The sequence below is a fragment of the Juglans regia genome, chromosome 16 (genome assembly GCF_001411555.2).
Source record: "Juglans regia cultivar Chandler chromosome 16, Walnut 2.0, whole genome shotgun sequence".
Classification (NCBI taxonomy): domain Eukaryota; kingdom Viridiplantae; phylum Streptophyta; class Magnoliopsida; order Fagales; family Juglandaceae; genus Juglans; species Juglans regia.
This window is the reverse complement of record NC_049916.1, coordinates 12,782,090-12,805,715: the sequence shown is the minus strand read 5'-3', so window position 1 is coordinate 12,805,715 and position 23,626 is coordinate 12,782,090. Positions and strand designations below refer to the sequence as shown.

The following is a 23,626-nucleotide window of genomic DNA, read 5'->3' as shown; positions in this document are numbered from 1 at the left end:
CACTCAAGTGTTTTGAGGTTACAATGTGATCTTCTATTATTTTAAGAACATATTAAAAAACCTTGGGGGTGATGCTTTTGTTAATGATTATGTGATAACTTATATGGAGTTGATTTAGGCTCCGTTTGATACAGAAACAGTCTCGTCTCATCTCATCTTATTTCACTATTTCAATTTTTTCAAATTTTCACACAAAATATAAAAAACAATTCAATTTTTTCAAATTTCAAAACAATAATAATATTAAAAAAATAATATTCTAATAATATTTTACTCAACTTTCATCTAAAATCATCTCATTTCACTATTCAAACGTGGCCTTAGTTTACCAAAGAAAAAAAAAATACTAATATGGTTGATATAATTTCTGGATTTGACTTGAGTGAAAGAAGAAATGTGCATTGAAATCATGATGTATATAGCTAAATTTGGTTAATAATTTATTGTATTTTACCCCGATTGAGATTTGTTGCTTGTTCAGTTTCTTAGGAATAAACACATCATGCACAATAAATTTCTAATCAGCCACCGCATTACGAAGACCATGCATTCACCATATTTAAGAAAAAGCACACAACACTATGTGAGACTACCATATGAAAAATTCTTTTCCCTTTATTCCAAACAGTAAGATAAAATGCTAAACTATAGTAATGTTTTTTAAAAGTGAAAGGGGATGTCTTCCCTCTCCCCATTGGAGCACCATCAGTGCATCCATCACATGGCGGCCAACCATGGTTTGACCATCATGGGGTGGCCGGTGGCTGAACCACCAAGGGATGATCAAATATGGCCGTCCTTGAAGAAATTTAGGAACCTAACTCATCTCATAAAACTCATAAAATCGGTTTTACAAGAGATGATTGTTCATTCCTTATAAACTTGCCCGAGATCTTGTCCATGTGAAAGTATTCCTCAACAACCCCATGGTCACCTAAGCTCAGCCACAGCATGTTAACATGACCGAATGCACATGTTAAAATCAGAAAATAAAATGTTACATGAAGTCCATTATATATAGGGGTGCTTGAAACACTTACATTGGCTGTTCAATTGGTATTTTCAATCCTTTAATTGTACAATTAGAATTGAGCAGCCTACAACATCACCAAAAACCAACAATCTAAGTATACTTACCCTAATTTCGGACTTAATTCTTACTCCTAGCTAGTCTAGACCGCGTCTTGGAGGCATCTGTGCATTGATTTTGGCAACACCTGTAGAGGGAAATGGGTTAGGAGGCACAATTAATTTATCTTCTACTCCTTCCAACATTTGAATCACAACTTTCATGGAAGGACGATCCAATGGGTGCCATTGGATACACCAGAGCCCCACAATCGCAAGTTTCTTCACAATTTGAGCTTCTCCATAATCCTCAATAAGGACTTGTAGGTCTTCTTTTTGTTCTATAAGAAGGTTATAGATCCATGTTGGAAAGTAGTTTTTGCTAGTGCTAATTTCCACTATATCTGCAAAAATCTTGCTGCCTCCAACTATTTCGAGCAATAACATTCCAAAACTATAAACGTCTGCTTTATAAGACACAATGCCAAAATTCCTTGAGAACACTTCTGGTGCAATATAACCCATGGTCCCTCTTGCTGTTGTCATTGATACTATACTTTGGTCCTTAGAACATAATTTGGCAAGACCAAAATCAGAAATCTTTGGATTGAAGTTTTGATCTAGCAAGACATTATGCGGTTTGATATCAAAATGGAGGATTCGTTGGTCACACCCTTGGTGAAGATATTCAATTCCCTTGGCAATGCCTAGAGCAATATCTTGCAACTTCTCCCAACCAAGGAAACGGTTTTTGGCTGCATCTACTGAGGATATGAACTTATCTAGTGAATCATTTGGCAAGAACTCATAAACTAGTGCCCGTCTGTATCCATCGGCACAAAAGCCAACCAAGCGTACCACATTAACATGGTGGATTCTACCAATTGTTCCCACTTCATTTATGAAGTCTTCTCCATTTCCCTTGAAACTATATTTTAGGATCTTCACAGCAACATGGATTTCATTGGAAAGCTTTCCTTTAAATACTGTTCCATAGGCTCCTTCGCCTATCTTCTCACTAAATTGATTTGTAATCCTTTTAATATCAGTATACATGTATCTGGCGGGCTTGAAATTTCTATAATCCTCCAAGAATGTTTCGATCCTTGCTTGATATTCCTTTTCTACTTTGTCATTGCTGTAGAAACGATAGACTACAAAGACCACTAGTAGTAAAACAAATGAACCTAAGATGGCACCTGCACATCAAACATTAAGTAGAGAGTCAAGAACTGATCTAATCTCCCCACAACAACAAAAAATTTCAAATTTCCATGAGACATGAGCATGACCTTACCAGCAACCACTATCTTTTTTGAAGCACCTACACCTGAAATGTTTTAAAATAGTTAGCTTCTCATTACATATATAATTCGTAAACAAAATATGATCTTCTGCATGAAAAATTTGGGTACGTAAGTACAAAGGAGGAAACTCCATGTATAGAAGACAATACCTGGAGTATTGTCTAATTTGGATGAGCACTTTATTTCTGATGTAGTGCTGTTATTCTTCAATCCACACATCCTGCCTTTCGCTTCACAGTGTCTGCACTCTGGTTCCTTCCATTCCAAGGGAAGGATCTTATCATGACCCCTCAATATTATATCATATGGGATGAGTAGATCATTATATATCCTTGTACAAGATGTAATTATCATCAAGAGTTTGGGGTCACCCATATTAGATGCCAAGGCATAAACTTGGTATCCAAGGCCGCTAAGACAAGAGATGGGATCAATGTATTCAGGTAGTACTTGTCTTGAGGAACAATTGAACAAGGCATAGCCATAAGTGTTTACCTCTTCTTTGTATTGGAAATGCGAGGAAGATAGATTAAGTTCCAGAAGTTGCCTGAGAAGGCAATCGTCTTGATCATATAGTTGAATAACTTGAGATTTGTAGTCAATCCTTTTGATATAGAGCTTTACTGAAATGGGTAGCTCAAGCACCGTATCATTTGCATGAGTGCAGAATACATCAAACCCAGGAAAGCCACAACGATGTGGCTGCATGCCTTTAAGTCGGAAAGGAAATCGAATGGCTGGGCCTTCATCTCCACACCGCAATTCAGGACACTGCTCATTTTGGCACTCCCCGAGGTATAACATGATGATGAAGAGTGAAATCAAAAAGAGGAAGTGATAGATTTCCATTTCAGCCTCTTAAATTGCTGAAAGGAAATGATCAAATTATCTGTAGCGGAACACCAACCACGTCAATCAAATAGGGTCAAATCTAAAAGAAGCAAGAATTCTCAAACTTCTACCCAATTAATTCTCAAATCCGTATAAATCCATTTTATATTCTCAAACTTCATGCAGCTGCTAACTTCTCTACTTGTCGCAGGTGCGTACGCAGTTTATACCCTCTCTCTCTCTCTCTCTCTCTCACACACACACACACACAATGGGTAATGCTTGTGCTGTGTGCGGATGTCATATTAAAATTGATTCTATTAATTAAAATTAAACAAAAACTTGATGATCATGATCAGGTATGTGACTCAAACTATTTATTCACAAGTAAAAGCTTCAATGGTTTCACTTGATACCACGAAGAGAAATGGTATAGCACTATGCAGACAAGTCATCTGTCGAAATGCCTCAATGGGCGTATACCATTTCAGAACGAGTATTACAGAGAGTATTTCCTTTTTCATTGTTTAGCAGATAGTGCTGTACACTATTTATAGAGACGTCAGTAATTCAAATTAGATTTACAAATACATTCTACAGTCCTTTTTCTTAGCATCCTGAGGTGGCATCACACGGTTTTTACCTTTCTGTTGTGAGCCATTCTGTTGAGCATTTTGTTGTGGATTCTGTTGAGGTGCACTGGCAGTAGATGAGTGCTGTATGCTGATGTGCAAGGGTGCAGAATATTCAGGTCTGCTAACAAGCATGCATATATTATATGTTTGTATCGTATATGGTAAATATAATGTTTATAGAAACCATGTTAAATTAATTTTCCTAGCAATTGATATTTCCGTTGTAATTAAACGAACTCTTCATAAGGAAATCATGCCAGGGCTTGTTGCCACATATATAGATTAGTACAGCAAGTTTGAAAGCTAACCTACCTATCTGCTTCAGGTTTGATCGATGCAAACGAGGCCAATGATCATCCCCAAGCTGATTGAAGCAATTACAAAGCTTTTCTTGTTCGTAGATGAGCATGTATAGGGAAATTATCCAGACCAAGAAGTCGGTGCATGGCAGTTTAGATCTAGATGGGTGTTGGCAATGGCCAGATAACGACGTTGAAACCCTTTCAGCTCAACCCCAGAAAACCAGAACCTGAATTATGACGTTGTTTTGGTAGGAAGCTCTGCCTGTAGTGCGAGTGACTAGGTCCTCAACTAACAGTCAAACTCTACCTAATTATCAGTCCACATGATAAATTTAGTCTAATTTGGCACCTCACACACGAATGTCGACATTGACAAAAATCTGGACGATAGATAAAATCAACATCTTTGCTAGAGACTAGAAGATAAATTCGTTTCCAAAACTGACTTTTGACGTTTTAGTGCCATCAACTTCCTGCTCCTGGCAATTTCTTTGCGTGACATAGGTGCTTACGCAGTTGCGTATACCATTCTTATGTTCGCCGACAGCTTTGCTTGCCTTGGAAACTTCTCTCTCTCTCTCTCTCTCTCTCTCTCTCTCTCTCTCCCTCTCTCTCATATCCCAATGGGAAGAGGAATTCCATTTCCATTCCCTGCAGGCCTCGCGCTCCTCTTTGCTCTACTCCTACTCCATCAAATTTGCAGCGCCAAGGATAGTACTCGTCACTGCGCTCCTTCCTCCTGCGGCGATATTCGCAACATAAGTTATCCATTTCGATTGAAAGACGATCCACCAAACTGCGGTGACTTTAGGTACAATCTCTCATGTGAGAACAATCGTACGGTGTTGAATTTTTTCGCCGGATCAGAATACTATGTGAAGGAAATCGATTACGAAAACTTCACCATCAGAGTCGTAGACGGTGGAGTTGGAGATCATCAGGATAATCACTCCTCCAATATCCCTCGTTATTTTCTAACCCGTGATAATTTCAGTGATGGGGGTCCCTATGACACACTTTTTCCAGTTAGCCCAGGTTCATCTTCCTTTCTATCAGATAGCGTGGTTTTCATGCACTGTGAAAAGCCAGTGAAATCACCGGGATATTTGAACATTACTGCTTGTTTTGAAACTGATGGGGTATATTCTTCCAACAATTCGTCGTCCAAATCCAAGAAGTATAGATATGTTTTTTTCGATAGCCCGTTGTATGGGGATGTGAAGGAATCATGCCAAGTAGAGCAAATGTCTCTATCACCACGGCCAGGTCGATACGATCGGTACACAAGAAATATCTCCTGTACGGATTTGGAAGAACTATTGGCATTTGGGTTTATATTTTCATGGTACCGAGTTTATTGCGGCAGCTGTCGAAGCTGGCGTGACACATGCTACGTCGATGAGGAGAAAAATTTTCACTGTCGTCCTCGAAATGGTGCGTATTATAAGTCCTATAAAAAAAATTAAATTGTACTTACAATTCCGAATTTACTATCTTGCATAAATATATATATATATATAAGAAATGCTAATTAATACAATTTTAAAATGCATGTGTAAGTCCTAATTTTTTTAAATGAGTGTACGGAATTTGCAAACTCCGACAAATATTATATATATATATATATATATATCAATGAAATTTATAAAATGAGTTTATTTATTTGTCTAATTTCTAATTAACTTTCTAAGGGATGATCTTATTATTTTCTTTGTCAATGCAGGATTTATTGATTTCCTATATAAAATGTACTACAAAGGTACGTAAGGTTTCAATCTCAAAATCTAGAGTACGTACGTGCCTGATGATGACACAAGTACGTAGGAGAATAAGTATAACCGTACATGTGCTTGGACATTGATTGATATCAAGTTTTTAGGCTTTTTTTGGGATTTTAGAAACAATTAGGAAAATGCAAGAAAGGAAAATTATCAAATTTTTGAAGTAATAAAAATTTCTTTTTCTATGATAAAGGAATGGCTAAGGGCAGTATTATTGAATGCAAATATATTTGAAAAGAGGAATGCTATATATCAGTCAATTTTCACTCTCACACCTATAATTTTTTCATAAGGTGTGGGATGGTAAATAGTTACTGATGAGAAGAATTTTTCATTTAAAAATAGCATAACCGGTCACTTGTTTACTGACATCAAATGTAAAAAATTTTTGTTTCGATTTGTAAGCAAAAACATTTATTGATGATAGCAAATATGAATAACCGATCGATGTGCACGGTCGGGTCGTATACAAGAGAAATACCTATGCATAAGTGGATCATATACAAGAGAATTAAACACCTATATATATATATATATATGCATGATTAACAAAAGCGCAAGTTACAATTTGCATGAATTGATAACTGATATTAAATATAAATTGCAGCTTATGCTTTCAATTTTGAGGGTTATAAAGTACTACCACTGCATGCATGATACCACACTTTTCCACTTTCAAAAATATTTCAGTAACCTATAATTGACAATTTGTTTTGGTTTTGTTTTGATATTGTAGCAACGGACAAACTAGAAGATACGATCCTTCGTAAGAACGTCCTATATCTCTCCTTTGTATTTCGTCATTTATTATTCAATACGTAAATGATCACAAGATGATATATTAACATGCATGAAGAATTAATACAAAAAAAATCTCATGATTATAAATTGCTAGGAGTATGAAGGTAATCAATTCATGTACTACAAGAAAACTGCTTATTTGTGATCGGTTAATTCCAGTGAAATGCCTATTTGTAATTAAAATTGGTTGCGAATAATTTTTTGGTTACAATAAATTAGTCACAAAAATCCGTTTTTCTTGTAGTTGTAGGAATATGTATCGATTTGAAAACAAGCCTGTGTTTGCAAAAGCTGATGCTATTATTAATTTTGTTGGTCCAAGCAGGATCTATATTAACTGATCGTACAATTCAACGCCTCTTATATTACAAAGGTGAGGTTTCTAATTCACAGAATGAAGTTGTTGTTTCTTGTTTGTCGACGTTCTCGATCCCTTTGCCATTATTTTTTATTAAACAAGTTATTTTATACGATTGTGGCATATTTGTGGGCGAAAAATGATAAACACACAATACTTTTCACAATATTCATGTTTTGAAATGAGGGATATTATTGTAAAATATCATATAAAAGTAACACCACTTTACAAAAATACCGTCATTATACATCATATATATATATATATATATATTGTGAAAAGTGTATATATGTTGTGTATGTATCATTACTCTGAGCTATTCTTTTAGTCATTTTTTGTGTTGTGTTAATAAAATAATGTCTTGGAATATATATATATATATATATATATATATATATATATTAGCTAGCTAAGCAATAGCATGGTTGACTTCAATTTTTGGGTGAAAGTTAAGTTAAATCTGAATCATTTGGCATTGTAGAGCACAAAGCTGCGTGGGGATTTTTTTTTTTTATATCTCAAATATTTCTATTTAACTTAGTTAATCTGGGAAAATTCTTGGATATATATTATGATGAGTGAACTTAAAATTCGTAGAATCTCTCTTTAAAAATGTCATGTTCTGCTTTGAGACTCCGAATTACCATTGAATCTTGTAAATCAATTGGAATAACCCCATAAGATATTTGAATTCAGGCCAGGTGAAAAGGTATATACTTTTTTTTTTTTTTTGGTATGAAAAATAGTTTTTTAACACTTTTTTTTATTTTTTTATAAGAGAATACTTTCATTAGTAAATGATCAACTCCACTTACATCAAAGACTCAGACCAAATGATTTGTAAGATACAATCTGGATAAGAATCCCACCAAACTGTCAAGTCTTCTAGATGCCAGGCAAATTTTGCCCAAGTATGAGCTGCTACATTAGCCATTCTTCCTTTATGAAGGATTAAACATCTTGGAAAAAACTTCCTCAATGCCGTGATTTCAAAGACTAAGTTGCCCCATGAAGACCTCTGCTGCCTGAACTTCATTCACCACCAATAGTGAATCACTCTCAATCACTAGATGAAAGATTCCCAGTGGAAGACAGATTTGAAGACCCCGAAAGATAGCCAGCAATTCAATCTCCATTGGATCATTCACATCATTTTCCTTTTTACTCGCAGCAAGAACCACCTCTCTTGTGGCATTTCTTAAGATCATGCCCACGCCTGCCTTGCATTGATAACTAAAAATTACCCCATCAACATTTAACTTCAAAACCCCATTTGGTGGAGACTGCCAGCTGCAAGCTTTGATCTATTTGGAAGGAGGAAGGCCTTTAACTTCTTTAAACTCAAGAGCTAAAGATAGAGCATGTTCAATAACTTGAGTAGTAGTCATTACTCTATCCTCAAAAATTTTCTGATTTCTTCTATACCAGAATCCCCAAGCTATCAGAAAAAATTTCTCCAAATCTCCTTTCTGTCCTCATGTACATGCCAAACAATCTGCAGAAAGTCTTGATTCTCATAAAAAACCAGAGGATCATGTAAATAGACTTTCCATGAATCTCTCAACACAGGACAGTAGCATAAAGCATGTCTCATTCCTGGATGATCTTCTTCTCTTTAAGTTTCTATAGAGTTAGAAGATCATCTTTACATGGTCTCCAAGCAAATACTTTAATTCTGTTGGGGATTTGCAGCTTCCATAACTTCCTCCACACCTTCTTCTGGTTTTCAGCATCTGAACATTCACCCACTAGTCTAGCCTGATCAAGGGATTGAAAGAACTTGTAAGCACTTTTAACAGAGAATATTTCATTCCTTTCATATTCCCAAAACAAGCAATCTGGTCTATTCTCTGCACTGGGCAAAACTTTTAACACTTCACCAGCTTCACGAGGAGGGAACATGCTCCTAACTTTATCAACATTCCACCATCTGGTTTCTGCATCAACAAGGCACTAACCTTTTGGAATGCAGCTTCATCTATTAGAATTGGTTTGGGAATCAACCTGTGTCTTGGTGGCTAATAGTTAGACCATATATTAATAGCTTTTCCATCTCCCGCTCTCCACCTGCAGCCATTCAGAAGATTCTTCTTTGATTCCCATATCCCTCTCCATACATAAGAGGGTGAGGGTCCAAGCTTTGCTTCACTGAATTTGGTTTGAAGAAAATATTTTGCTTTGAATCTGTCATAATCCTCCAACCCTGTTTTGCAAGTAGTGCCTCATTAAAAACCTTTAGCTCCTTGAAACCCAATCCTCCATTGGCTTTAGTTACACACATTTTCCTCAAACTAACCCATCTAACCTTATGTTCATCCTGCCTTTGACCCCACTAGAACTTTGCCATCATGTTTTCAAGTTTTGTACAAAAAGTTGCTGGAAGTTTGAAGCAACTCATTGTATAAGTTGGGATGACAAGTGCTACAGCTGTAATCAATACCTATTTTCCACCCAGAGATAGCATTTTTTCCTTCCATCCAGTGAGCTTGTTCTAGACTTTCTGTTTGAGCTCTGAGAAAGCTTTTTTCTTATTCTTGCCCACAATCGCTGGAAGACCAAGATACTTTTCATACTGATGATGTTGTTGGACTCCCCAAAAAGCCATAATCTCTTCTTGTTGATTGATAGGAACATTCTTACTGAAAACCATCGAGGTCTTGTCTCTATTTAGACTCTGACCAGAAGCTTTCTCATATATCTTGAGTAAATGTTGGATGCTGAGACTTGTCTGTAAATTAGCCCTACAAAATAGCACACTATCATCTACAAATAAAAGATGATTTATCTTGGGGGACTCTTTGTGAATTTGTATGCCTTCCACTTGTTTACTGTCTCCAGCCTTCTTTAGTAGAGAACTTAGGCCTTCAGTACATAAGAGGAAAAGGTAAGGGGAGATAGGATCCCTTTACCTCAGCCCTCGAGTAGGGTAAATTGGACTCCTTGGCTCTCCATTCACCAAAATTGAGAAAGACACTGACCTCACACAAACCATGATAAGGTTGATCCATTTGTCATCAAAACCCATCTTCTTCATCACAGCCTCTAGAAACCCTAATTCCACTCTATCATAAGCATTGCTCATATCAAGCTTTAAAGACATAAAGCCATTCTTACCTTCTCTTTTCTAAGAAATGCACAAGCTCATAAGCCACCAAAATTTTATCTGTTATTAATCTATCAGGAACAAATGCACTTTGGGACAATGAGATGAGTTTTGGCAGCACCAATTTAAGTCTATTGGCCAAGATTTTTTTATATCAACTTGTACATCACATTGCAAAGGCTTATAGGCCTGAAATCAATAATCAACTTAGACTGTTTCTTCTTGGGAATTAGAGAAATGTAGGTGTGATTTACCTCAATAGCAAACTGATCACTATTGAGAACCTTCAACACTGCCTTAGTAACATCTTTTCCAACAACATGCTAGAATTTTTGAAAGAATACGGGAGCCATTGCATCAGGCCCTAGCGCCTTGGTTGGATGCATTTGTTTCAAAGCCTCAGTAACTTCCTCTTCACTAAAAGCCTTCAGCAAAGCCTCATTCATATCATTAGTTATCTTCCTTGCAGCCCTTCCAAAAAGTCCACCTGACCAGATTCTGCAGAAGCTTTAAAAAGAGTGCTAAAATACTCTTAAGGATAAGCTTATCTCTATCTTCATTCAGTTGCCAAACACCTTGCATCTCGAAGGCCTTTAATAGTATTCTTCTTCTTCCTTTGTGAGGCTTTATGATGAAAAGATCTAGCATTATTATTCCCTTCCTTTAACCATAGAGCCTTGGACCTTTGTCTCCACATGAATTCCTCTCTCTCAAGCCAATTTTGCATATTAGCTCGAGCCTCCTTATATTCTGATTTGTTTTGACATAAAGGATCATTGCTCTGCAGGAGATTTAGTCTAGTTCTGGCCTGCTCAATACCCTTCTTTACATGACCAAACTGATGTTGGTTCCAAACTGACAAATTTTCCCCACATCTCTCAATCCTTTTGATAACAGCATGCATCTCAGTCCCACCTGCCAACCCTCTCCAAACCTCCTCAATAACCTTAGTACATTCTGGTGCTTCCACCCACATAGCCTCAAATCTGAAGAGTTTATTCTGCTCTGGTTCATCTTAGAAATCATATTCAGCAAGATTGGAACATGGTCTAAGTAGGCAACAAGCAGTACAATGTTTCACTCGAGCATTAGGAAATAATGAGTACCACTTTAGATTAGCAAGGCCCCTATCTAGTCTTTCAAGAATACATTGAGTTGAGCCTCTATTATTACACCAAGTAAACTGATTCCCTGAATAGCCCAAATCTTTTAAAGCACACTCATCAACAACTTCTCTAAAAGCCATCAATTGTCTTTCTGACCTTCGTTGCCCCCCTCATTTCTCATTATTACCCATGATCTCATTAAAATCTTCTAATAACAACCAAGCTTGGTTCTGAGACCCCTTCAAAGATCTAACAAAGTCCCATGTTTTGTGTCTTTTGGAAGCATCTAGGTTGCCATAAACCCTAGTAAACAACTAGGAATCAATCACTCCCTCACCATCAATCTGAGCATGAATGTGTGACTTCGAATAATTCAAGATAGAAAGCCTCGAACCTTCTTTCCAGAACAAAGCAAGTCCCCCCACTTCTACCCTCACAACTTACAGCCAAACAATTTTCGAAACCCAACTTCGCTTTCTGTCGTACCAAGATCTTATCAACAAGCCTTGTCTCTTGCAGAAACAAGACCTCAGGAGCTTCCCTTCTGACTGGGTCACGAAGGACACGAAATCCTTTGGGTTTCCAAGCCCACGGGAATTCCAACTCACATTTTCTTGAGCAGGTTGGTGGGCTTGTAAACTTATTGGGCTTGGATCACCCAACATGGCCCATCTAGTTGATGGCTCAGGCCCTCACATTCTCCTACCAAAATCAAATTAGCTTCCTGATTAGGTAACTCAACATCACCCAAAACTCGAGCTGCCAAATCAGCCTCCTTAGACAACGTTACCGTTGCATTCAAAACAAAGTCTTCCTGATTGTTTCCTTCTACTGTAGCCGCATATCCCTCACTCTCCATAACTTCCTCCTCAACAACATCATTCCCAGCCGTTACTCCCTTAATTCTTCCTGAATTATCACAACTTCCATTTGCAGCATTTGAATAAGAATTCGAATGCCTCATCGGAATGCCACCGCCACCCATCGGATTGTCATTCCTAACCACTCCTTTGTTCTGCTTTTTCATCTTGGTTAGATCTCCCTTCTACTGTCTAAACAGCTTCCTTCCATCAGTAGACGCACGTAACCACGTCCCAAATTGCTGAGAATCATCCGGTAGTGGAACAGATTCAGACTAAGCACCACATGCATGCATGTAAAATCCTGCCACACTTGAAAAAAAAAGTGGGAGTTTTCAATACTGCATTGGGATCCAATTTTTCAAACCATACAACGTTATGGTTCTGCCCCTCACTAATGGCTTATACAGATCCAATAAAACTTTCACTCTCAAAAAACTGCCCCATCCCACGTCATCAGCCTCAACCTCCACATCCTCCACCTCTCCCATTGACCCTCCCAATTTTTCACCACATTCACAGTTCATACCCAAAAAGGTAAATTATTGAATTGCACCCAAAACGCTGCCTTATCGAAACGCATCTTACTTGGCTTGGTCAAGCCATCGAATTGTTTAATTACGAACAGATGATGATCAAACAACCAAGGCCTTCCTTCAAGTACACGATTTTTGTCTGCATGGGTGGCAAATGTGATGACAAACATGTTCTCTCCAACCTCTTGAAAGGTAGCAGGCTTACTTAACCTCCAAATCTTAGCCATTGTTGACTCCACAATAAGCTTTCCTATCACTCTGTCGTTCCAAATCTTCCCTATCAAACATCTTTCCCCTTTGTCTTCTACCTCACTTGTTTTCTCCCCCTCTAGTTCAATAACTTCATCCTCCACTTCACTCAGTTTAAATTTCCCCCACAACTCTTGTATCCGCTCCATTCTTTCAAACCAAACACAAAACACTCCCACTACTTGCTACCAGACTACTCCGGCGACTATAAACCCTTCCACCTCTATTCTCCCAAAGAGAGAAAATAGAGGAAAAAATTATATATTTCCACCTTTTTAACACTTTCTTAAAGATGAGGATTATGACTTAAATAGGTGATTGAGTATTCCAACTTTAATTATATTACATAATCACTTCTTGTGGCTTACGTGCTTTTTGACGTTTTCTTAACATCTTGGGATATGATTACTGTACTCTAATTTTTAGAGTTGTCTCCTTGGTTTGGAATTGCTTATATATAATGTGCATTAATTTAGACTTTCTATGTTTAATGCTTTATGCTCTGATGTGTTTTTTTAAGGAAAACGATCATCATGCATTCATAAAAAAAAAAAAAAGTTACATCCATGATCAGATACATTCTAGGATGTCCCCATATCAAACATGGCATCATAAATTAATAATGCATTTGGAGCTCCACTAGTATACTATCTCTTTTTGTAACTAGTCTTGTACTCTTCGCTATTGTTGTTACTCTTTATAGACAAACGTTCAAGAGACAACACTCTCTGTCTAAATAAAGACTCAACCACCCTTCATAGAAAGAGATGACTCTACCTCTACAGACAAATGTCCGAGATATAATCTCTTTTTTTTTTTAATTAACAATAAGGAAACAAAAAATAAAATCAACAAGATAGATGCGAAAAAGAATGAATTACAGTTTGGACCAACTATGCTAAACTTCGAAATCTGTGACAGTTCCTGAATGCAACACACTTGTCTATTTTTAACCACAAAGGTCAGATCTGAAAGGTCTAGTGGTGGCGAGTCTTGTGATCTAGTGCGTGTGTCGAGAAGAGCCACCAGAAGGGGTGGAGCGTGAGAACCATGCACAATGATTTTTGCAAAACCATTACTTTTCTCTGAACGATTTTACATCCCTTTTGGACTTGATGTATCTAAAGCTTGGATTGGGTGTTATTGTATATATATCTTTGACTTATGAAGAATTAATCTAACAAAAAACATGCATAATAAAATAATTTGAACCACGTGTACATGTCTCGATAGGAAAATAGTTCACCTCTAGCCAAATAATTCAACTGGTGGAGAGTTTTTTTTTAATGAAATTTTATCACGTCCTAAAATTTCATAGCATTTAATTCTATTTCCTTTTTAATTAATTAATCTTTCATGTTTCGTAGATCCTCCAACCGAACTTCTGATGTTGATGATCATCAACTATGGTAAGAGCACCTAATCCCTCCTCTAATGTTACTCCTAAATATTTTTTTCCCTTTTTGCTATATCATTGTTTAAACCGTAAAGAATGAAAATAGTTTAGATATACAACCAATATTTAAAATATATATATATATATATATTAATTGGATTTAGTCCCAATAGATAACGAATTATATAACTATGCTTATTTTCTAAGACCTAGTAGACAATGATCAATTGAGCTATATATAGCCATGCTTAAGAAAATGACAGAACTACATCAACTGGTTTTGTTTTTCTTATGATTCAATTTTATTGATATTCCTCCATAGGACAATTCCTAGCTGCAAAATGTATACTTGGAACTCCATTTGTGATTGCCTTCTTGATATATAAATGGCGAAGGAGACATTTATCAATGTATGATGGTGTCGAAGAATTTTTGACAAGCCACAACAACCTTATGCCAATAAGGTACTCTTACACAGAAATTAGAAAAATGACCAAAAGTTTCAAGGATAAACTTGGAGAAGGTGGCTATGGCACTGTCTTTAAAGGAACACTTCGAAGTGGCCGACTCGTAGCTATAAAGATGTTAGGTAAATCCAATGCTAATGGGCAAGATTTCATCAGTGAAGTTGCAACTATTGGAAGGATTCACCATGTTAATATAGTGCAACTTATTGGTTTTTGCGTTGAAGGATCAAAGCGCGCTCTTGTATATGAGTTCATGTCTAATGGGTCTCTAAATAAGCACATTTTCTTACAAGAAGGAAGTATCCTTTTAAGCTATGAGAAGATATTTGACATTGCTCTCGGAGTTGCTCGTGGGATTGAATATTTACATCAGGGTTGTGACATGCAAATTTTGCATTTTGATATCAAGCCCCATAATATTCTTCTCGATGAAAGTTTTAGTCCAAAGGTTTCTGATTTTGGGTTGGCAAAATTGTATTCACTAGATGAAAATAATCTTTCTTTAACTGCTGCAAGAGGGACGTTAGGATACATGGCTCCTGAGTTGTTCTATAAAAGCATTGGGAATATCTCATACAAAGCTGACGTTTATAGTTTTGGAATGCTACTAATGGAAATGGGTGGTAGAAGAAGGAATTGGAATTCCTTAACAGACAATTCCAGCCACGTTTACTTCCCAACATGGGTTTTTGACCAATTGCACAATGGAGAGCCCATAGAATTGGAAGATACCACAGAGAAAGAAAAGGAATTAGCTAAAAAGATGCTCATGGTCGCATTATGGTGCATACAAATGAAGCCCAATGATCGTCCTTCAATGAGTAGAGTTATAGAAATGCTTGAAGGGGAAGTTGACTGCTTGCAATTGCCTCCGAGACCTTTTTTAACATCAATGGAGAGATCAACAGACGATATCTTGGATATTTCAACTCAAAGTTTATCTTCAATTAAATGGGGTGAATCAAGCCAATCTACATGTAATCATTTTATAGAGATTAAATGATATGTTTCTCTAAATTCACAAACTCGAAAACCAGCATCCCTACCCAAAGAGTACACCAAGTCTTCTCAATATTTGATAGCACAAAGATGTTTTGTACTTATATGTAACAAGTGTTCTTTTAGATAGTGATAGCTGCTCTCATTCACATGCTCTTTTCCTTCTGAATTCCATTTGCTAATACATACATGAAACTAATTAATGACTTGAGCTTCAGTTTCAAAGTATATGTGCTTTTCTTCAATCTACCTAAGTCATGATCTCCTGCCATGCGTCTTGAATTTGGCATATTGGATGGAACCAATATATGGGCAGGTGGATATATTCTTGACCATAAAAACTTTATGTTTTAAACAGTTGAGAAATGAAGAAGAGTAATGTTAGATATATACTTTTCTAGGCTATGCAAGTTTCATACACTCCTTTCGAAAAAATATGAAGTCCATCATTAAAAAAATAATTTATTATTTGGGTCTCAAATTTACCAACTTTTTTCAAAGCATGACTTACTTATCATCCCTCAAAAGGAATGAAGAAATTGCTAATTATAAAGATAATTGATTTGCTTCCAAGTTCATATGTCTTTGGAGAACGAGCTTCCAAGTTCCTAGATGTTCCTAGATGTTCTAACTAAAAGAACAGATTGCCCATGAACAATTTGGGCACAACTGAGAGATTAACATATTAGTTTTAAATCCAAGAGACAGTATAGTGAAATCGATACACTAGGTGTTGAACAAAAGATTAATAATAAGAAAATTACTTTAATAAATAAGAAATTAGAGAGTTGGGAGAGGGAGCAAATACCAGAAAGCTATGAAATTGAAGAGAGTGTGGGTGGTGGCCGGCCATTGAACCAATCGGCCCTACTACAGAAACGCACTGTAAAATTCTGAGAACAAACCCAGTCAAAGTCCCAAGCGTCCTAGGGAAGTTCTTCGTCCTTCACTCGCAAGCGAATCATTAAAAAACACAGGAAAATCACAAGATCAGTGACTAGCCATGAACAAGGAAAGCCCAAAAGTGCGTGTGCGTGAGAGAGAGAGAGAGAGAGAGAGGGAGAGATGAAATCGCACAACCTGGGAGAAGGAAAAAAGCAAGGAAACGGAAAAAAAAATTTTGTTGCGGGAAAAAGATAAAACAATCACTCAGGGAAAGAGATAAAAATGGAAAGAAAGTGAGGGAAGGGGAGCGAGAGGATGCGTCGGGCCCAAGAAACAAAATAGAGATGAGAAATAATTTGTAAAAGTTTTAAAATAGATAAAATTATATACAAGTCTTCGTAAAAGAGTGAATTCTATCTTAAAAAAGTGTAAAAAAAATTATTATTTATTAGTAAGATTCATTATTTTATAAAAATCTTGTATAAGATTTATCTATTTAAAACTTGTATCTAACATTACTCAATAGAAAAAGGAGGAAAAGAAGAAGTCACTTGACGAGATTTAAGTTATATTTGATGTTAAACTGAGTTGAGTTGAGTTAAAATGAAAGTTAAAAATTGAAAATTAAATAAAATATTGTTAGAATATTATTTTAAGATTTGAAAAAATTGAATTATTTATTATATTTTGTATTAGAATTTAAAAAAAATTATAATTATTAAATAAGATAAGTTGAGATAGATTTAAAATCCAAACAAATTTAATGGAATAAAAGATAATTTAATCTGTAAATAGTGTCTTGCCAAATATGGCCAAGGAGACTAAATTACTGTATCTTAAAAGTTCACACATTTGTTTTGTTAGAATATTATTGTTTATTATTATTATTATTTTAAGATTTGAAAAAGTTGAATTGTTTATTATATTTTGTGTTAAAATTTGAAAAAATTATAATGATGAGTTGAGATGAGTTAAACTTCCAACCGAAGTCTAATATTCTAAGCTATAAATGTTGCAAGTTTTTTTTATTTTTTACTTTTTAAAAAATATGTTGCGAGTTGAAAAGATCGAGGTTGCTTTTTGCAAGGAAAAAGCTATCCCACCGCTCCAACATCCCGCTCCAAGCTCCGCTTGATGTGGCTATCATATGGAATAAGTTAAAAAATTAAAAACCAAATAACACTTTCAATTTCCTCTCTTGCTGAATAAAGTAAAGTTCTGTAGTTGTTCGTCTTCTTCAAGCGGGAACCGAAAACTAGATTTACTTCTTCAAGTAAAAATTGAGACCTTGTAAAATCCATCGTTGTTGAATAAAGTTGTGGTTGTTTGTCTTTTCAAGCAAAAATTGAAAACCGACGATGCCCAGACCCGCCTTTTCCTTCGTCTTCCTGTATATCTCCAAGTCAGTTGAGCTTTATGGGATTAAAATAAGGTGATTCTGCTATGATTTTCGTGTAAATTTTCAATTTACACGTCAAAAGAATAGGAAAAAAGGAGAGGAAATTTGGGAACATGATCTCTTTTTTTCTTTTTTTTTTTTTAAAATTAAAATAAACACGTGCCTGTCACATAGAATGTCATGTCAAGTGGGAATTTACAGCAGGAGGAATAAGAGGGGGTTGTAGAACTACCCAATTTTTTTAAACTCTCATATAAAATATAATAAATAATTTAACATTTTAAATTTTAAAATAAAAATAATATTTTAATAATATTTTATTTTCAACTCATAAATAATTCTAATAATAATATCACTGAGTAAACAAATGATTTCATCGCTCAAATGGAATGCTAGACGTGGGTCTGCCATATCTTACTAAAAAAGGAGAATGTAAAACTCATTTTTTTTCTTATTAACTGTATTAGTTTGATGTCATGATAGTAAGTATCTGCATAATGAATCATAATTCACTGACTATAAACAATTCCCTTAATAAACCTCCAAAATGTACTATTCGGTCCATTACCAAACAATAATATTGCCAAAAACTTTGATCAATCTCTATTATTTAAAAAAAAATATATTTTAATTATAAAAGAATTACACAAAAACTCCGATCAATCTCTATTGTATGTAGCAGTTTCTTTTTTATAATTATCACTCCATGCAATCCGTAATAAGGATGTGTTGGGTTTTGGAGAGTTAAAACTCATATTTTTAACTTTCCACCATGGTGGCCCTTTTCTGAGCTAATATTTAAGTTAAATGATATTTATAGCCATCGAGTGCATAACCGTCGTATATTTTTTTTTAAAAAAAAGAGTAAATATAAAATCTATATAAAAAATAATAATTTTTAATGGTGAACCTTACTCTTTTTCAAAAAAAGTATGCGACGCTTGCACGATCTATTATTGTATTTAGCATTATTCTAAATTATTTATGAGAAATTATATTTGCAATGGTGAAGTACGCAAGCTCCGCATAATCTTTTTTGAAAAAAGTGTGTAAATACATGACTTACATGAAAAAAAAATTTTAATTTTTTAATAGTAAACCTCATTCTTTTTCAAAATAATTATACGGTACTTGTACACTCTACAACTATATTTAACATTACTCTTCATTTATTATTTGATTTTTAAAATAAATATTTTTTTAAAATTTCACTATATTTTAATTAAAAAGAATTCAAGTCTTAATTTTGCATACTCCACTTGTATTCCATTAAGAAAAATGATATTTACAGTTATAAAATGCTCAAATACGAACTCTTTCTAAAAAAAATAAATTTGAGATTCAAATAAAAAATTTATTTTTTAATATAAATTATATTTTTTTTAAAAGAAGTGTGCACATCACTAGGGTACGTTTAGGTAGTGAGAATACTTAAGAAGTGTTGAGAATGTTTGTGAATAGTTATGAGTAGAGATTGAAGTGAGTTTGTGGGTTCCATTAAGAGTATTTTGAGTTATTTGGATGTGTGAAGTATGTTGAGTTGTTGACTTTTGGATAGATAGTTGAAAAAGGTGTAGGTCTCATAAATATTATAGTGATTTTATTTTTAGTAATAAATATTATAGTGATTTTATTATAGTGATTTTTTAATATTAATAAATATTGTAGTGATTTTATTTTATTTTTATATATAATAATGATAAATATTCTAATGATTTTATTTTTAATTTATAAATAATAGTGATAAATATTATAATGATTTTATTTTCATATATATAATAGTGATAAATATTATAGTAATGTTATTTTTTATTTATATATTATAGTTATTTTATTTTTTATTTATATATTATAGTGATTTTATTTTTTTATTTATATATAATAGTAATTTTATTTTTTATTTATATATAATAGTGATAAATAGTGATTTTATATTTTATATTTATATATTATAGTGATTTTATATTTTATTTATATATAATACTGATAAATATTATATTGATTTTATTTTTTATTATATATTATAGTGATTTTATTTTTTATTTATATATAATAGTGATAAATATTATAGTAATGTTATTTTTTATTTATATATTATAGTGATTTTATTTTTTATTTATATATAATAGTGATAAATATTATAGTGATTTTATTTTTTATTATATATTATAGTGATTTTATTTTTTATTTATATATTATATTGATTTTATTTATATTTATATATTATATTGATTTTATTTTTATTTATATATAATAGTGATAAATATTATAGTGATTGTATTTTTTATTTCTATATTATATTGATTTTATTTTTTATTATATATAATAATGATTTTATTTTTTATTTATATATAATAGTGATTTTTTTTATTTATATATTATACTGATTTTATTTTTTATTATATATTATAGTGATGTTATTTTTTATTTATATATAATAGTAATAAATATTATAGTGATTTTTTTTTTTTATATATTATAGTGATAAATATTATAGTGATTTTTAGAAAGACTTTAATACGAAAATGATTTATTGCATTTGACATGTAGAGTATTTTTAATGGGTTTTGCTAGATACAAGCGAGTTCGTGCACCATATCGCGTACCAATAATTTTTTTTATTTAAAAAAAAATAAAAAAAAAAATTTTAAGAGAAGAAAAAAATCTCATATATCATAAAAATTATTTTTATCTTTAATTCACATCATTTCGTTAAACATATATATTATATATTAATATTGGTGCACAAATTAGTGCACAAACTTACTTGTAATAAGATATTTCCATTTTTAATAATACAAAAATATTTAAAAAATATTCAGATATATTGACTACTCAAACGCAATCTTAGACTACCAAAATCTATCTACCATTACTCGAGCACACGTACTCGCTTTTCCTACTGTACCCACGTGTGGACACGTCAAAGCCCGTCCTACTTTTCATCTGCAGGTCGCATTTTAAAATGTTACCGTTGGCCTCGAGAAGGAAACCCAAAAACAAAACAAAAAAAACTAGCCGTTGCCTAAAGTGTTTGGCTTCCATTTCCTCGGTGACAAATCTATTTCTGTGGCCTCTTTCTCGATCTCCTCGCGTTTGGACTGAAAAAAAAAAAAACCTCCGACCGGTTTTGCTAGCCTTCTTCTGCGGTTGAACAAAAATCTTCTGTCAGCATCTTCCTAGAATTTGAAGCTATATACCATTTTCCTTCTCTCCATCAATTTGGAAAAGGGAAAACCCACAAGTTTTTATTTTGTTATCTAACCCGAGGATTTATAGACAGAAAAAGGTGGTTATGGCTTCAAGAACATTCGCTAAAGATATAATCACCCTTCGAGGTTCAGCGGCAATTGTCAGCGAGTTCTTTGGTACATTTCGTCATATTTTTAGAGTTTTTAGTTCTTGGGTCTTTTTATAGAAATCTTACCTGATCTTTGTATTTCTTCGGAATTCCTCTTTCAGGGTATGCTGCAAACAGGTAGCAACATCGGATCTTAAATTTTCACTCATCTTTTTATTGTTTTTATTTGTTTTATTTTAAAATGTTTATGTTGGGTCCTGAAAATTGTTAGTATTCTGTACAATCGCGGAGTATACCCGGAAGAAAGTTTTGTGAAGATGAAAAAATATGGGCTTCCAATGTTGCTTACTCAGGATGAGGGTGTCAAATCCTTCATTGCCAACTTAACCGCTCAGCTTTCTGGTAAATTCTTCCTTTTATATTAAGCTTTTAGTATTGAGTTTGGATACAAATGAAATGTAGGAAAAAAAAAAAAAAATTAAAAATCCTAAGGGGCTCACATTGTTTGCTGGTTTTATGTATTTTACATCATCTGGGCTGATGAAGTATCATGCAACATTTAGTATTTGAAAAAAAAAAAGCAACCTTGAAATGTTAGGGTTATTAATACTATGATTCTTATTGTGTTGTTATCGGGTTTGGTTCTCTTCCAATTTGTGAGCATCTATACTGAGGATTTATGCTTAATGCCTCTGTTCAAATTTGATGACTGAAATGTTTGGGTTTCATGTAAAAAGAATGGCTGGAATCTGGAAAGTTACAGAGAATTGTTCTTGTTATAATGAGTAAGGCTACCAATGAGGTCCTAGAAAGGTGGAACTTTAGCATTGAAACAGACGGCGAGGTTGTCGAGAAGGGGTAATTTATCAAACCTTGATTTCAACTTGTTTTTCCTTGTGCTTGGAATGCATTTAAGAAGTCGCTAATTCATGTGGTTGCAGGGTCTCAAGAGAGAAGAGTGACAAGGAAATCATGAGGGAGATACAGGCTATAATGCGCCAGATTGCTTCAAGCATTACCTACTTGCCATGCCTTGACGAACCTTGTAAAGAAAACATTCGATTTGCCCTCATAATTAGTTTCCCATTATTTTTTGTGATTATTCTGAGACAAATCGCTTTGTTAATAGGTGTGTTCGATGTGTTGGCATACACTGATAAAGATGTTGCAATTCCAATCACTTGGATTGAGAGCGACCCCAAACTTATAGCTAATCCACAAATGGTAAAACTGCATTCCTTTGATACAAAGGTGAGTGAAAATGTCAATTTTGATTTGATTGAGATTAGAGTTTCTGGTTGGTAAGAGTGATTATTTATATAAGTGGTTTGCTGGGTTGTGCCAGATTCACAAGGTTGACACTCTTGTTTCGTACAAGAACGATGAATGGGACGAGCAGTAGAGAAAGAATCCTTCCGTGATTGGTTCCTTTTGTTTTGTTTTGAGTGGTGATTGTGAATCTTTTATTCACATTTTGTACGTAATGTCCATTTTTATTTTGTGTGGCTGACTTGCTTCCTGTTTTTTGGAGAAACGAAGTGTAGAATTGCATGTATTGCTTCCTCTTGGCTGACACATTTCTGTCATGCCGTTGATAACAGCCTTACTAAAAGCAGGAATGTGAATAAATGGTTCAAGAAAATTGGATTGCACTATCATCTATCATGTTAGAAAGTAGAAACACGAAACACGAGTTTGTTGATTAAAAGGAACTTGAGTGCACCGTGTTTGACATGAAACTAGAAGGGTTCTTCAGTTCAAGAAAATCGGATTGCTGTATAATCATGAGCTTCTTGAAATTAAAGTGTAGAGGGAATGGTGGGGACAATGTCGCAACTTCACCGCCTAGGGGCCAAGTCCAGTGGTTCAAGAAAAGAAAATTTCTTCTCATTAGTCACTATTTACTATCACCCTATGAAAAACACTCCCATTCTAAAAAATATCTCCATACTCAATGAAAAAATAAATTATAAGTGTGGAATGTGAAAGTAAATAGTGACTAATGCATAGAATTTCTCATTTTAAAAGCGGTGACGGAACGCCATGTACGGAGTTTATGCACACTTTGACTGTATCCTTCCACTTGCTTGTAGAACTTCAAAGCAATGGATTTTATAAAAAGTAAACAAACTCACATTAATGTAGCTTGATGCGAGACATCAGATCTATTTTACAATAAAAAGTGTTTTACAACCTGACACATCACATCTACCTAAGTTTGTAAATTTACTTTTGTAGAATG

At 34.2% G+C, this 23,626-nt stretch overlaps 3 protein-coding genes across 6 annotated transcripts; 2 read left to right on the top strand and 1 right to left on the bottom strand.

Annotated features, from left to right (window-relative positions):
• Positions 1 to 976: 976 nt before the first annotated feature.
• On the bottom strand, positions 977 to 4,379 carry LOC108997292 (rust resistance kinase Lr10-like). 3 transcript variants are annotated; one of them, XM_018973507.2, is made up of 5 exons: positions 4,150 to 4,379; positions 3,850 to 3,959; positions 2,525 to 3,264; positions 2,366 to 2,398; positions 977 to 2,267 (listed from the first exon to the last, which is right to left on the bottom strand). In XM_018973507.2, the coding sequence occupies exons 3-5, from the start codon at positions 3,222 to 3,224 to the stop codon at positions 1,168 to 1,170; spliced, it is 1,833 nt and encodes a 610-aa protein (XP_018829052.1). In that variant the 5' UTR covers positions 3,225 to 3,264; positions 3,850 to 3,959; positions 4,150 to 4,379; the 3' UTR covers positions 977 to 1,167. The 3 variants fall into 3 exon arrangements, with proteins under 3 accessions (XP_018829052.1, XP_018829045.1, XP_018829060.1); XM_018973500.2 differs by having other exon boundaries at positions 4,154 to 4,379; XM_018973515.2 differs by lacking the exon at positions 3,850 to 3,959 and having other exon boundaries at positions 4,154 to 4,379.
• A 212-nt stretch (positions 4,380 to 4,591) lies between these two features.
• Positions 4,592 to 15,960, top strand: LOC108997283 (LEAF RUST 10 DISEASE-RESISTANCE LOCUS RECEPTOR-LIKE PROTEIN KINASE-like 2.2). 2 transcript variants are annotated; one of them, XM_018973486.2, is made up of 6 exons: positions 4,592 to 5,577; positions 5,867 to 5,902; positions 6,661 to 6,690; positions 7,051 to 7,098; positions 14,305 to 14,346; positions 14,656 to 15,960. In XM_018973486.2, exons 1-6 carry the CDS (start codon positions 4,677 to 4,679, stop codon positions 15,801 to 15,803), a joined length of 2,205 nt encoding a protein of 734 aa, XP_018829031.2. In that variant the 5' UTR covers positions 4,592 to 4,676; the 3' UTR covers positions 15,804 to 15,960. The 2 variants fall into 2 exon arrangements, with proteins under 2 accessions (XP_018829031.2, XP_035542288.1); XM_035686395.1 differs by lacking the exon at positions 6,661 to 6,690.
• A 5,152-nt stretch (positions 15,961 to 21,112) lies between these two features.
• Positions 21,113 to 23,036, top strand: LOC108997231 (mitotic spindle checkpoint protein MAD2-like). Its single transcript, XM_018973415.2, has 7 exons — positions 21,113 to 21,451; positions 21,546 to 21,561; positions 21,656 to 21,786; positions 22,122 to 22,242; positions 22,326 to 22,429; positions 22,514 to 22,635; positions 22,730 to 23,036. Exons 1-7 carry the CDS (start codon positions 21,379 to 21,381, stop codon positions 22,784 to 22,786), a joined length of 624 nt encoding a protein of 207 aa, XP_018828960.1. The 5' UTR covers positions 21,113 to 21,378; the 3' UTR covers positions 22,787 to 23,036.
• The last annotated feature ends 590 nt before the right edge of the window (positions 23,037 to 23,626 follow it).

Bases quoted from the DNA above. Each gene is read 5' to 3' on its own strand.
- LOC108997283 (XM_018973486.2), top strand. From the start codon at position 4,677: ATGTTCGCCGACAGCTTTGCTTGCCTTGGAAACTTCTCTCTCTCTCTC. The intron at 5,903-6,660 runs GTACGTAAGGTT...TTGATATTGTAG, and splicing joins ATATAAAATGTACTACAAAG to CAACGGACAAACTAGAAGAT. The intron at 7,099-14,304 runs GTGAGGTTTCTA...CATGTTTCGTAG, and splicing joins ACGCCTCTTATATTACAAAG to ATCCTCCAACCGAACTTCTG.
- LOC108997292 (XM_018973507.2), bottom strand. From the start codon at position 3,224: ATGGAAATCTATCACTTCCTCTTTTTGATTTCACTCTTCATCATCATG. The intron at 2,399-2,524 runs GTATTGTCTTCT...AAAACATTTCAG, and splicing joins CAAATTAGACAATACTCCAG to GTGTAGGTGCTTCAAAAAAG. The intron at 2,268-2,365 runs GTAAGGTCATGC...TTTGATGTGCAG, and splicing joins AAAAAAGATAGTGGTTGCTG to GTGCCATCTTAGGTTCATTT.
- LOC108997231 (XM_018973415.2), top strand. From the start codon at position 21,379: ATGGCTTCAAGAACATTCGCTAAAGATATAATCACCCTTCGAGGTTCA. The intron at 21,787-22,121 runs GTAAATTCTTCC...TCATGTAAAAAG, and splicing joins CTTAACCGCTCAGCTTTCTG to AATGGCTGGAATCTGGAAAG. The intron at 22,243-22,325 runs GTAATTTATCAA...ATGTGGTTGCAG, and splicing joins GGCGAGGTTGTCGAGAAGGG to GGTCTCAAGAGAGAAGAGTG.